General features: G+C 41.3%; 1 protein-coding gene across 1 annotated transcript; it reads right to left on the bottom strand.

Annotated features, from left to right (window-relative positions):
- Positions 1 to 4648: 4648 nt before the first annotated feature.
- IL26 (interleukin 26) lies at positions 4649 to 10685 on the bottom strand. The gene is made up of 5 exons (XM_058806033.1): positions 10515 to 10685; positions 10079 to 10135; positions 8512 to 8643; positions 4821 to 4886; positions 4649 to 4735 (listed from the first exon to the last, which is right to left on the bottom strand). Exons 1-5 carry the CDS (start codon positions 10683 to 10685, stop codon positions 4649 to 4651), a joined length of 513 nt encoding a protein of 170 aa, XP_058662016.1.
- Between the last annotated feature and the right edge of the window lie 4523 nt (positions 10686 to 15208).

The raw sequence follows: 15208 nt of genomic DNA, 5'->3' as shown, positions 1-15208 counted from the left end.
GTGACAGCCTCATTTATCCTGTGGACCCTGTGGCTTTATGATCATTGATGCCTTTCATCAACCCACTCCATCCAAAGAACTGAAAAAAAAAAACATCATCCATAACATTTTGCAATTCAAACTTTCTTCTGACATATTTCACTTTATTCCATTATAATCTCCACCCTCAACTGATGATATTCCTGTGGCCTCTGGCAGTCAATACTCCTTTAGAGCAAGAAACCTACTGGCTGCCTTTATGTTTCCAAATCACTCTTCCACTGAAGCCAACAGAATGGGAATGTCAATCTAAACACTGATTTTTCAATGAAAATAGATGTGAGGTGAGACCATTCTCCACAGCTCAGCAGCTCCTGACACTGTTTAGGAGGGAGTAGCCCCAGGGCAGTCACTATTTGCAACATGAAGAGGGCTGGCTAAAGATGGGAGAAGCTGTAAGGTGACCACTGCATCTGAGCAGGGGCTGCTGTATCCCTCCCGCTCCTGTACAGCCCTGCCTGCCCAGCCACCCCTTCTCCTGGCAGCCCCACAACTCCTGAGGGGAGCATGACCTAAGTGTCTGGGCTCACTGGCTTCTCATGGGGGAGCATCTCATTAATCACTAGGCCAAAACTTCAAGCATTTCACCTTTGGCCACACATCTTAGCAGTGAAGAGTCTGCTGTTACAATCCCTAGGAACCAGTGTACGTTGTGGGCTCAAAGAAACTGTGACCAAACAGACAAATCCAACACAAGTTGCATCATTGTCCAAATACCATTCTTAGTTCCATGTTTCAGGAAACAGTCTTCTGATCTAATCTTCTAATCCTTCTAATGCTCTCCAAGGAAAACTGCCCCAGCATTTGCCAGGAGTTATTTAGATTGGAGATTAGGAAATATTCTCTGAAAGCACTGTCAAGTTGCAACTAAGAAAGGTTGTCAAGCACTGGAACAGACTGCCCAGGGAAGTGATTGAGTCTCCGTCCCTGGAGGTAGGTAAAAGACCTCTGGATGTGGCACTTGGGGACATGGCTTTGTGGTGGACTTGTCAGTGCTGGGTAAATGGCTGGACTGGATGATTTGAATGACCTTTTCGAACCTGAACAATTCCATGATGTTTATGATTCCATGATTCTATGACTACATTATAACACCAGGGCTGCAGCTGAGATGAGGAGATTGCTACAGACAGTTGGGCCTACAGCAGAAATTATTTATTAAATGATAACCTCTGCTCTGAAGATTTTGCACTTGAGAGAAAAAAAAACTTCAGGGAAATCAGAAAATTGTACATGATATTGTATGCGATGGAAACTGACTGTTGCTGTACTATTTACATAATACCAAAACTGCATGTGCAATTTTGCAATACTGCTACTTTCCACTAGATGAGTGTTTTTCAAGAAGTTTTGGTCTAGTGATAATTTTAATGCACAGCCACGTATTTTTCATTCTTGCTTTTGCAGTAACAGTCATAAAATACCTTTTTTTCCATGTAATAAGAGTCACTGCTTCAAAAAAACCAAAACATTGTGATGAGACAAGCCACCCTAAGCAACGGTGACAATTAACATTGCGTGGGAAATAATTTCCTTCTGACGATTTCTGTACACTAAACTAACTTGAACAAATAATTTATAGACAGTTTTCCCATTTGTCAAAGGAGAAAAGTACCTTAAAAAAGGAGCTTGTTTATAGTCACATAAGAATTCTTTAGTAAAACTAGAGATTTCATAATCAATCAGTTTGTTGCTATATGCCCATCGTTTTTACCCTGCATTTTTTGTTTCAATTCTACATTAGTGGCAATTGAAATGAAATAGTTGAATCTTTCTGACTTAACTGCATATCTATCTCAGTTTCCACTCAAGAAAACTATTTATGAAATATGCTCTAACACTTTCTCCATCAGCTGAAGTCAGCAGTTAACTGAGACTAACATGAATCTTGTTTTCTAAGAGTGACACCTAGAGTCTCCTCCATAAAATGCAGTCCTTCACTTCTCCGGGTTTAAAAGGCATCAAGCTTTTGTCCATACTTTGAATTGACAGTTGAATATATTTAATATCAATTATTTTGCTATGTTTTTGTGAAGAATCAAAGCAATATTTGTTGTTAGGTAGCCTGCATATGCCATGTATCACCATAACACTTTTGCCTTAGTAATGCCCTTTATTTTGCAGATGCTGTATTTTGGCTTTCATCCAGGAGTGTTTAATTGGTTTGCAAATGTGATTTTCACTACTGTATGAAGGGATGCATCATTCCCAGAGGTACTTTCGTTTTATAGACAAGGCAACTAAAAATCCGCAAAGCGTCCCAAACCAGATGGAAAATGAGGGCTGACATACACAAATCCTAAGCTTTTATGCCATAAAATAGCTTGATTTCCTTGTCAGATGAAGGGAGGCTGAGCTGTGCTGCAGCCTGACCTCAAACCCTGTTGTGAGAGGAGTGCTGGCTGCCCATGCCCACTGCAGGGCTGACCCCAGGAATGCAGGGTGGCAGGAAAGGTGTCACTTGCCCTTCCTAATTGTCCTGCGCCACTTCGTGTGTCGTCACTGACTGGATGTGCAAAATTTCCACAAGAGAAGTCTCTGGCAACCTGAATCACCTGAAACCATTGCCCATGGATCTTCCCAACTAACGGTGGCAGTTTTTCTCTTTGCAGGTGTCACTGGCTCCCTCCTGAGGCAGGGAAGCAGCAGTCCCTCCAGCTCCCACAGGGCTCCAGATCCCAGCTACTGCTCCCTACCACAGCAAGTACCAGACTGTTATGTCTGATGAAGGCTGGAGAGGCCATGCCCATGGACAATTTTCTATTCCATTGACCAGAGTTTGGACAAAAAACACTGAAACTGAAAGCAAACTTGAGTTTCAAAAATAAATGGGTGTGAAAAAATCCGTGAAAAGAGACATTGTGTTAATTAAAAGTTAAATTACATGCTCAAAAAAGACTATGACATCAAATTTTCCACTGTCCCCCTAATTAACCGTTTTGTCTTCAACTGAAAATAAATGTATTTTTCATAGCAACTCCCTTGTGTTAGACATTTCTCAGGAGAGGAACTAGCTCAGACTCATCAGTGTCATCACACTAATGGTTTCAAATGCTCCTGACATAGCAGAACTATGAGATTTGAAGATTTGCAGAATCTTAGCCCTATGGAACTGCCAGACATACAGACTGGGAATTGTTGTAGTATGGTTTTTTTTATTTGGCAGGTTCACTGTTTAATTTATGGTTTTGCAACCCCTCAGTATTGTCCTCCCCCTGTTATTCGGTTCAGTTAAGTGTCAGTTTTTTTGTTGGTTACCCAGCTACTGCCTGCCAAGTTTAAAACCCCCTCCCCAGTTGTTAAGCCCTCCTGTCACGACCCCTTTCCCCAGAACCTTCCTTACTCCTCCTTCCATTAAATGTCAATCCCTCCCCGAGCCTGCCCTTCCCTTTAGAAACTTCCCTGTCAATTTTGAATGCTTCAAAACCCCATTAGTTTGCTTAAACTGTTCTCCTCCCTTGAAATCCTCCATTGGTTTACACACTCTATTCCCTGCCTTGTGTTCCGCCCCCAGCTCTCCAAATTATTTAAAGATTGTATCCTCCCCTGACACATCCCCCTCCCCCCCATTTATGAGCTGTTGTCTGCCCTCAGTTCGGGGTCCTGTGATCCTGGACTCGGGGAGTTTTGCCGTTGAATAAAGTTACCCCAGTTCCACCCCAGGGCCTGTGCTGCTGCTGCCTTTTGTTCCTGTGCCAAAGCTCCACTGGTAGCTGGGACTCTGCAGAGCTCAAACAGGGCCTCTGTCATGCCCCTGTTCCCACCTAGCCGGGACTTAGCGCACCGTGACAGGGAAGATGTTCATGGCCTAGATATTTTCTCTTGGTAAATCTTTAAAAATGTGACAAAACTAGAATTCCATCTTCATTCTGTACTATATGAAACACATTTTGGAACCACTACCATCAACTTCCACAAACTTCTCACAAATCATTTTAAAATCCTAGTGAAAATAATCTATTTATTGTGTTTTCTCATGTAGATCATGTGACATCTAAAGCTCATGCATGAGTCTGAAAAGAAGCTTTTACATTAATTGTGTATTTTTATTAGGGATTAATTATTACTTTAAATTAATAATAAAGATGAGCAGTATATAATTATTTTTCTTATTTACATGTAGAATGGCTTGTGTATACTGTTATATATCTACAACCACAAGCCACAAAGGAAAATAGCTTAAGGGTGGGATTTTCTAAAGTGATCCTCTTTTCTTTGAACTGTATTCACACAGGGTGGCACAAGGCACGGCAAGACCATGCCCACAGCACGTGGGACGTTGTGTCTGATGTGCAGGGTAGCAGATCCCACGTTCTGCTGGTGTGGCGCCTTTGGGGGCTGCCCACGAGGCAGCGGGCAGGCAGGCAGGGTGGGATGAACAGCAGCATGCTCTAACTGCTCCTCAGCAGCTAACCTGCTGTGCCAGGTCTATCAGGAAAGCTTATGAAAAGCCCTCTTTATGCCACTTGTGTTACAGAGGGTCTCTTTCCATGGGAGGGAGTTACTGCCAGGCACATCTGTCATCCAGCTCTCAGTTCATTTTCAGCCTTTTGGGTATTGATCTGTCCTTCTCGCAGAAGCAGCACACTGTCTGTCACCTCCTCATTCTTCATATGATGGTTTGTATGTAGGCCTGAATCCAGGGAAGGAGAATGTCCAGTTCATGGATGGCCTTGTAGATTCCCTGATCTCCAAGCTGTTGAGAAGATAAAGGCATTAGAAAAGAAACTCGCTACAGCCCTTGAAAAGTGCAATGGGGAGCCAGCATCTCCTGCTCTTACCTTAAGAAACACTCTCTTTAACTTTTTGACTGCAGAAGTTAACCTTGTGGATGGAGCACACGGAAGCTGAAGGATGAAAAAACCCAAAGATGCTGATATAAAGACACAGTGATGAGGAAGAGTCCAGCCCACAGTGTGGCACTGTAGGGCTACCAGTAAAATGTATGAACTCAGCATCATTTCATCATCTCCCAATACTTCAAATGTGTTCTATTATCTGCATGCTTCCTGCTAAGTTGAGTTCACAACACCCAAAATTGATACTATGAGTACCTCTAAGTTTTCTTATTAAACGCTTTCTATTTATCCCAGGAATCTGTACATAGGTTGCAGTTACAGCTTTTGCAAATCATATCCTAGCTCTAAGATTCAAGGTCCTTTAGCTCTGAACCCTCAGAACTTCTGAACCTGAGAGAAGGCAAGGCTAAGGGCCAAAGACCATTGCAAAGTACAGGGAGTAAATTTGCACATTTTTGAAAGCCCTCCAAATATGTTTATAAAGTCAATTTATGTTTTTCTCTGTTTCCCTGCCCATTTCTCCACTGTCTGATTAATTACAGTCTGGAAGGCTTAGCTGTCTCCTCACCACCCTATCTCTGGCCACTCAGCAGTGGCTACCCAAAGCTTTTCCAAACTTTTTTTTTGAGTTGCCAGACTAAGCTTTCTGAGCAACATGGCTTGCTCATCCTCAGCTACCTGGACTGTCAAAAAGACATTCTTTCTGAGAAAAAAAAAAGGAGAAAAATTTGATATTTTCCAATCTACAAACAAGGACAACATGTTTGAAAAGAAAAAAGGCAAAGTTCCTCATCTCAACACATGAAAGGAAATAACTTCTCTGAAATTAATGGTTAGTCCATTTCTATCTCACATGCAGTACTTGAAAAAGGAGCACAAACATTTTCACGTTACCTTTTGTGCTTCCCAAAGTCACCTCACATGATTAAAGTGTTTTAAAAAAAAGCAAATCTTTAAAAGACATTAAGAGAGATGTAAATAAAACTAAACTTTTAAAAATCTTCCAACCGGGGCTGTTCTTTCTAACCTGGAGCTTTTTTTTTAATGATCTCTATCTTGTATGATACAGATTTCCACAAAATATTATTTGGTAGCAGAACTGGCCTTAAATGAGTATGTTTGCTTTAGTGGTGATACACATTACAAACTCCCGTCTTCCTGCATATACTGCAAGTAACTAAATGAGCTGGCCAACAAATTAGAGTATTGAAAACTCAGCTTGAGGTCTACAAGCTCTGCCTAAAATGATAGAGAAATATTAAAGGCTCTGCAAGGAATATTTTGTCCTTCTGCACTCCATTCAAATATGAGAAAACACTTCTGCACTGCACTACTGCTGTAGCTGTAGGAACATGAGTCTGACTTCAGAAGCAATTTCACCCTGTTCTCAGCAGTGCTGACCAGGGCACTCAAGCAAGTAATGAGGTCAGTGTTGACCTCATATTTCTGAAAAACTGAACTTGGGCCTCTATATCATTGAAAAATATTAATGCGTCCTTGTTAGGACAAAACCAAGAACTGGCAGGATGAGAATTGTAATACTGTAGTATAAAGTCTTTGGAAGTGGTTGGGAGGCAAATATTGCTAGGATTTCTAGGTAGCACACATGCCTCTAGCTGGCCAAATTACAGCCTGAATTTGTGAAAGAATATAAGCTGAATATGTCTACAAAGGTGTCGCTGTTTCCCTAAGCTGTATAGAGAGCTTTATTCTTGAAAGGTAAAAAATTAATTGCATACTATGTTGTCATGGAGGAAATCCCTTCTGATAAGCATCTTATAGATCAACTAGGTAATAACAACTAAAGAACTATGTACATGGACAAATGAGTGTTAATTTATTGAGGAGTAATAGATTAAAAAATCTCAAGTTTACTTTTAGCAAAAGATCCATTACTTTAGCTCTATTCATCATTTTTGTTATTCTTTCACACGGCTTTGTATTGCTGGGTTTGAATTAATACAGACATTTCAAAAAATATTAGTTTCCAGAAATGAGGTGTCCCCTAAAAAATCATGGTGAGCCATCATTTTTCAAAGAGCTGTTGTTTTCCTACTAGCAGGGATAGTCTTATCACTCTTACCAGCACGTTTTATGACCCAAAAGGTAAGTTGTTATGTTTAGACTTGTGTTGGGGAAAACACTGGCACTAATTATGAAAAAGAATGCAGGAGCTCTGAGAAACCTGCAGCATTTTGTCTCCACATTGCACAGAAACAAATGTATTACTAAATTATCTAGCAAGCTACAGTCACTGGATATTCTGAATTCTGTCACAGTTGACAGTCTAAACTCCTCAGTGAGTACTGGCATTTGTATAGAATGTCTTTTTCTCCAGACAAAAATGTAATCTCTATAAAGCATATTATATCATCTGAAATGATATTGTGTCACATTCTGGAATTACAGCATTTTCTGGAATTTTGACAGACACAAATAATCACAGCAGTATGATCACAGCAGACTGCTGTAATAATGGCTGTGAATCTCAACAGTTTAGCATGGTTTGAAATACAGAACCTGAAAGCTGGTGAAGTTTTCTCCCATTAGGATGTGAATTTTTGTACATTATGCAAATATCCCAGTTCAGTTTTGACCTCTGCAGAGAGGCCTGCAAAGAGATCTCTGAAGCTGCTAGGTTTTGCATTGCAAATGGTTTTGTGCATGTAGAACCACTGTCCTTTTCTTTCGAGCTACCATGCAGTTCAGATTAGCCAAAGTTTCAATTAATTTAATTCATAATTAATTGACTTGCCATCCTTCTCTCACTTTTTAAAATCACAACAGACATTTGCCTGGATATCCATGGCTATCTTTCACCCTAGGTCAGGCTCCACTTTCTGGGACACTGTTATTTGTGAGGACTTCAGGTTTAGGGGAGGAAAAAGGATACCCATAGGATATTTAGCTTTAAGACACATCCAGTTACTATTTGTTTACCCTTAAAAATTATGTGAGAAGTGACCAACAAGTGATGGCATCATCTCAGCATCTTCCTGGTATGTTAGTGAGTATATGCACAGGCAAAAGTGTGCTCTAACTGCTGTCCTGTCATTACTTAGGCAGAGCTGGTAAAAGTGCCTCTTCTCTGGGGCACCTGAAGACATTTTGCCAGTGGGCAGCATCACTCTCTGACAACCTGCTCTGACTCTGAGCACAGCTAATACATAGGAACTGCTCCCATGTGCATTGTAATTGTGGTCCCTGCTCACTCATGAGACACCACCAGTTCTTTCAAAATTCAGTATGGAGGAGCAGAGATGACATGTGAGTAAAGATTACATACCAGCAGAGGGTAAGTTGTTAAAGAAAGAAAGCATTACCACTGTAACATCACAGAAACTTGAGGAGCCTCATTTCTCCCTGTGACCACCCTGTTTCTTTAGTGATGAGAGGGCAGCACAAGGTAGCATCATCAGTAGGGAAGTGGCTTGGCTCCATGGGATCTCCACCACTTGCACACTCCCCACAAGATCACTCTGGGAGGGAATTAATGGTGTTGAACTTCCCTGGGCCCAATGGAGAAGACCTCAAGAAGTTGGGTGCCCTGTGGTGTGGATCACACCATGACTGAATCACCCTCTGCCTCTCCATCTGCTGAAAAACTGGGATGGAGCCCTTCTCTAACTTTTGAGATGGATGAAGTTAGCTTAACTCTCAGGAATATACTCACACAGGCATCCATATTTGCTTGCAGGACCTGGAAGGCACTAATGAAGTACAACTTGTCACTTCCTACTTCAAGACGACTGAAGACATTTTTCACATAGAAGGAGAGGAGCTGATCTCGAACAGTGCAGTTTGTCTGAAAACAAATCAAGTAATATTTGTCAAATGAACACCCCCAAAGTCAACTTTTATGAGGCTGAAATTTCAGCCTCATAAAACATGCATGTTTAGAAAGTGTGCAATCAATAAAATATTTTTATTAATTTTAGTATCCAATTGACCTGTGACCTTTTGTTTTAAACAGCTCTATCTGTCTCTGTGGTTTCTGAAGGAAAGGCAGGAGGGTGCTGTGCTGGCAAGCACAGGGGTATTGGTAAGACCAGTCAAGGTCTTACAGAACAGAAGTGACAGCAACAAATATACTTAATACACAAAGAGTAAATGGAAGATAAATTAGGGAGTTAAGTAGACCATCTAGATCAAATTGTTGGAGTGACTGTATGTGACATTTTTCCACTCCTCCACATCACTGTCCCATGCCATTTGATAGGCTGTAGGGTATCCTGCCCATCCCCAACTGCTGCCCCAGAAAAGATCAGTCATCCTGTCAGCTCTGTATTGTATTATTGCCTGACCTGTGGGTTCTCTTGGACACCTAAAGGCGTTTCAAACTATATGCCTATTTTTAGGCAGTGGAATGAAGTGTCAGGTGAGAGGTTCCTGTCAGGAGGCTAATGCAGATGCAGATGACACCACTCAAATGTGGATATCTGTGTGTAGGTCCCACAGAAAAGTGAGGAGCCTTCACTCCCAAGCTAATTGGTGAAATCCAAGGGACATCAAAGGCCAATAGGTCTATACTTAAGGATAAACCAACTCAGTTGGTCTTGCTGACTAGAACTATGCATGAAGAAAACTAAAATGTCTCACACACTTACAGTCACAATTAGACACCCCAAGGCTTGTTTCTCACTCCCATGCTGAGTTGCACTGGGAACTCTGATGATCCTCTCCCAGTGCACCTGCAGAGGGCTAAGCTCAAAGCAGCTCCTTGGGTGTCTCAGCTCCCTGCAGCATGCCCGGGCTATCCATGGTGCTGCACACCCTCAGCAGAAGGTGCCTCAGCCGTGGGACAGTGGCTGTGGCTCTGGCCCTCCTGTGGGGGCTGGTGCCTGAAAGCATTCCTGGGAGGCTCACATGCAGCCAGGGCTCACAGGAGGAGTGCTGCAACAAGCACACTCCTCCCTGACCAGAAACACCCTCACCCCAACCTCCTGGCACAGCATCACTTCAGCTGTCCACAAAGAAATGCCTCCAAGCAGGCTTTCCAAATCCACCTCTTTCTCCTCCTACCATGATCAACCGTCCCTTCATATCCCAGGGGAATATCCCTTTCATGAAACGGAAATAACACTCTTCCTCTAAGCACGTGGCTTTCATAAATGTCTTTCCCAATTAAACACAAGTGATTTTTGCATTAGTTGTCATTTCTTTTGATCACATATTCCTGTTTCTATTGACCAAAGGAAAGTCAAAGTAAGAAAAAGGAAAACAGGTAGTATAAATCTTACCATAAACAGCATTTTTGTAGTCTTTTTAAGCAATCTCGTGGTCTTGATGAGATCCTTCTGTAAAATATAATATGATAGTATTAATTAACCCGAGCAGAGGAAGGGAGACAGTTTTAAGTCTGGTTTGTACAAAACTTAGTAACGATAATATTAATCTTCATTGTCTTCTTCAGATGTAGGGTGAGGACTCACTAAATCTATATTCCAATCCTAGCTTAACTGCAAATTTCTTTAATGGAAAACTCATCCAGCCTCTCTATGCATCTTCTATGCATCCTTTTTTCCCACCTTTACAAAAGAAGTAGCTGCACTACCCCATCTCTCAGGACTGTAGAGATCATTGAACTTATTAAAGTTTCCAGAAGCGCAGTAATTAAACTATTAAAGAAGCATCTATAAATAAAATAAACTTTTTCAGTTAGTGGGATCAACTTACAGGAATAGATGATTTTAAAGTAGTTGCCTTGACATACAGGTTCTCTGTCACCTGGGAGAGGAGTCCTTTTCGGCAGGTGTGTTTTCCTGTAGGTGACTTTTTGCCTTCCACAGCAAAAAGACAAAGCAGAAATAAAAAATGCCCAGATCTGAAAATAGAACATCCTTTCATCTTCGCTCCCAAATCTTCGAGCCTCTACAGTCACAGCAGCATGTGTGATGCAGCCAGACTGGTTAGATGACAGAGGTTAACCTAATTTTGTTAACCCTCAAAGTAGCTTCTTCCCCGAGATGCTCACGCAGATAACCTATTGCTCATGTGGTGGCTGATCGGTATTTTTGCTGTGCTTTTTTATACGGCTTGCTCCACTTTCAACAAATTTGACCACAATCATCTGTGACGTTTTTCTAAACGATATCTCCATATTTACTGGCAACAGGGTCAAGGTTTCCAAGAAAGAAGAATTTCCCTATCATGTGAGAAGTCTTCTTCCACTTAAGTGGTGGTCAAGTGAGGAAAAGGTAGTTGAGCGCTAGTTTAGTTTCTCAACATGCCAAATGTGTTTTGGGGGTTTTTTAATTTTTCCACAAAACCTTATGGCAGAACTTTTCTGAAAGGTAATGGCCCAGAAGGGAAAAAAATCTTAATTTACTCTGAAAAGGATTAGAAAATCTGTTATCTATAAGGAAGCTGGACTGCATGGTGTTTAGAATTTCCCTGTTCAGTTTTTGAGATGGGTATTTTTCCCAGGGTATAGCATCTATCAGGTGTTTGCATTTTAAATTCTGTCATTTTTTCCAGGGCAGACTTTGCCCCAGTAGGAGCAATAGACTGCTTAGTGTGAAAGAGATGGCTCCAGGGAGGGCTCTGTGGAAGGACCAGGACATCCTTGGCTATCAAGTTAATTCAAAAGCCCACTGAGAGTTGTGGGCACTGGGAAAAAATGTGCAAGATCACAGCATATCCATCATGGAGGTGGTAAACGTAAAAGAGTAGAAATGATCACTCTTCTACAAAGGTGGTCAGAGATTGGGCAATCTCTGTCTCTGGCCTGTTTCCAACACAGACAAATGCTGCAGGTTTCTTAGGTACCACTCCAGACAGGCAAGAACATCACTCCAAGGATAGATTTGGAAATCGTGAAGTAACACCAGCCATGCGAGGCTGTTAAGCCAGAGATAGTTTTAAGTCAAATGTCAAGATCCTGGGTGAGACAACTGGCTGAGGTGTGTGCAAGAAGACGAAGAAAGCAGGTTTTGGTCTAGAACAAAATTTCCTTGGTACCAGTTTTGTTGGATGTGAAAGGAAGTCCTTGAAATATTCACTCAGGACAGGCATTTGACTTGTTTAATGTTTCAAAAGCAACATAGAAAACTTTAAACAGATCAGAAGAAGTGGTTTAAACTGCAGCTGAAATGACTCAAAGTGACCATGATCTGTTAGATCCAGCAGCAGAGCTGTTTGTCCCTCTATGGTGGCACAAGTGTGCCTGTGCCCAGAACGTGTCAGCTCTGGGAGGAAGAGAGGTGAGAGAAGCTGGGTAATTAATTCACTCCAGCTTCAATCACACTGACCATTTACACACACAAGCACGCATGCGGCCTACAGGCCAAGCAGGGCTCTTCAAGCATCCCACCCATAACAGCTCTGGGAAATGCCTTTCTCCACAGAACCATCTACACACCACAGTCACTCGACTAGCACTGAAGTGCTGATGGGGTCCAGGGACAAAAACAGCCAGCAAGGGGAGGAGGTCTTAGATTTTGGAAAGTGGAGAGGATAATGGCCTGAGGGTTTATGTGCATTTTAGTGATCATGTGAACTGTGGCCTCTGTTTAAACATTCCAAATGCTGGTCAGGCTTGCCAGATGAGGTGCACTGAACCTCAGCACACATGACATGTGGGCAGCAGCTTAGCCTCCTATTGCTAGTTTATTCCTAGAAGACGATCTTGGGTGAAAGCAATACAGTCAGAATGCAAAACTGCCTTGGTGTGGTACTCCATGGTCAACAGTTTTCCTCTAAACGGAATAAATGGGTCATGTAGCCAGTCTGTAGTGGCTTTTCATACGAAAATCAATAATTTTCAACATCTCTGAAACATCTAATGTTGCTGGAAAACCCTTGAGCCCACAAGTTTCATTTTGTCTCTTCTGTGAACTTCTATCACCGTACTTACAGGGCTGTAAGTGACACCTTTTCATTGGGCTCCAGACACCTCTGGATGTGAATCAGTAAATGTCTTACTGAATTGGCAAACTTTTCAACTGGGTGGTGTAAAAGGATGCAGGTAGATGCAAGCGCAAGGTAGCCATACCTTGAAAAAATTAATAAAAATTAAATAGAGATTTCCTATCACTCCTTTCATAAAAGAATGGGGGCTATAATTTAATAACCAATCCTATAAAATCAATTACACTTCCACAATTTTTGATACAACAATTTGATTTTCTATTGAAAAATATTGGCTATTTCAAAAATATAGCCAATATTTTTCAACTTTTTTATGTGTTACTTGTCAGAACAAAGATAGTCTTATCTTTCTGGGTCTTGTGTAGCACTTTGTATTTTAGTCCCACTTTGGCACTCATTTATACCATAACTATGGTATAAATAATGTAGAATACCAAAGAACCAGTATTACTCAGTATTTTATAATTATAACAAGCAGAAGAAAAAACAAATTCGGGGACCAGCCCTTTTAGCAATGAAGTCAGAAAATACCTGCAAAGCTTTGTATGAGCAGCAGAACTGATGTATCCAGGTTAGTCTGAGGATAACAGAGCACACCACAAAGCATGCTGGCTTCCATGAGTAGCCTGGAAACCAGAGAAGTTCAAGGACCCTGCCCCAGAGGCAATGGGATCTCTCTTTAATGGAAAGTTAGATGTACACTATCAGCCAATACTTCAGGAACAACACAATTCTGGTAACACAAGTGAAGTTCATGTGTTACATCTATACAGAATTGATAAAACTTATGGCCATGAAAATGAGCAAGAAAGAAAGTATCTAAGAAAAAAGTGTAAGAAAAACCACCAGACTAGTCAGCTTATTAGATAAGAAAATCTTGCCTGATTTATCCTGTGTAAGGATTAAGTTTCAAAGCAACCTGTGTATGACCTATGCTCCATGTGAGTGCATGAAAACAACAGCCTGATGAAGATCCTTTCTTCCCTGCTTTATTGTGAGCCACAGAATTTTCTTGATCTACAAGAGCTTATTAGATATTATTAACATTAAATTCTCTTGGTCTGTGGAGAACAAACATGTACAGCTAGCACTTCTGCAAAATTCTGTTAGTCCGTTTAAGGTAACAACCATATGACTCGTTGTTTTGCAGCTTAAATGGCTTTTTGATCTCCATCCACAAAAAGCCTTGTCTAGTTTCTTACTTAGGAATCTTCTCACTTTTCACAATTTCTGTTTATTTCGTTTCCTGTTAGTATGACTAGAATTAAATGTCGTGTACTTCCTATGAACATTACTCATATTTGCTTAACTGCTGCTAATGTTATAATTTCTCTTAGGACTATACCAATTTTTTTGTTTCCTTATCCTGTTTGAATCACTTTGGTCTTCTGAAAAATAAGAGGTCTTCATGAAGAGGTGTAGTACTTGTCCTCAGAAACATGATTTGATAAACAACAAAGAAGTTTAGAGATATTTTACAAAAACTGAGGGTGACAACACTACTGTTAGGGCATAAAAAATTGAGATACCCCAGTACGTCCCTTGGAGAGAGTAGTTTGGAGAAGAGAAGCTTCTAGCATTCAATACTGAGCCTGCAATTTTCTAAAAATGGTTGTAATGAAATCATAGGTAAGCCCTGAATACCCACCAGAGTTAAACTGTTTCTTGTGACCTTCTGTTAGTATAATAGGAACCCTTGGAGCTGCTATAGGTTTTGTACAAGTTCTGTACAAGTACAGAACTATTATGAGCCTGTTTTTCAGGCAAGGGTATCAACATTACCCACGCAAACTCAGCACACAGGCACCCAGTGATCCACTACCAGTAGCCTCAGCAGTCATAAAAATCAGGGGAACAACAGAATAGCACAGAGAGATGGCACCAGCAGCTACAGCTTACATACTATACACACACTGCTCTGGCTAGGAAAAATAAACCTGCATAAATGAAATAAGGACAGTGCAAAGAAAATGAAAATCACTGGATGTCCATGACTGGATATCAGCCTGGTGCTTTTCCCATCCCTATGCACAGAATCCCTGCTCACCCACTTTTCATGGTGCCTGTCCGGGTGTCCCCAGCTGCCTTTGCCAAAGAGCAACAAAGATTTAGGTCAGAAGTGACCTGGGCAAGTCATCTTGTCCAAGAAGGGCCACCTACAGCTGCTTGTCTGGGACTGTGTTTAGTCAGCTTTTGAATATCTCTGAAGATGAGACTTCACAATCTCTCTGGTCAACCTGTGCAAATTTTTGGTCACAGTAGAAAACTGTCTTATGTTCTGGTGGAATTTCAGGGATTTTAATTTTTTTCCCATTGCCTCTTGTCCTGTCACTGGGCACCACTGAGAGAAGCCTGGCTCTCTTCTTTGCTTCCTCTTTTCAGGCATTTGTACACATTGGTGAGATCTCCTTGACTCTTCCCCAAGCTGAATAGTCCCAGCTCTCTCTGCTTCTCCTCAGACAAAAGATGCTGCAGTCCTTTAATTATTCTGTGGCACTTCA

The sequence above is a fragment of the Ammospiza caudacuta genome, chromosome 5 (assembly GCF_027887145.1).
Source record: "Ammospiza caudacuta isolate bAmmCau1 chromosome 5, bAmmCau1.pri, whole genome shotgun sequence".
Lineage (NCBI taxonomy): Eukaryota > Metazoa > Chordata > Aves > Passeriformes > Passerellidae > Ammospiza > Ammospiza caudacuta.
Note: the sequence above shows the minus strand (reverse complement) of the source record. Positions and strands in the feature narration are given on the sequence as shown.

Excerpts from the sequence above, each read along its gene's own strand:
- IL26 (XM_058806033.1), bottom strand. The coding sequence starts at position 10,685 with ATGAAAGGATGTTCTATTTTCAGATCTGGGCATTTTTTATTTCTGCTT. Across the intron at positions 8,644-10,078 it reads CTACAAAAATGCTGTTTATG|ACAAACTGCACTGTTCGAGA; the intron begins GTAAGATTTATA and ends ATTTGTTTTCAG. Across the intron at positions 4,887-8,511 it reads AAGCAAATATGGATGCCTGT|CTTCCGTGTGCTCCATCCAC; the intron begins GTGAGTATATTC and ends TTCATCCTTCAG.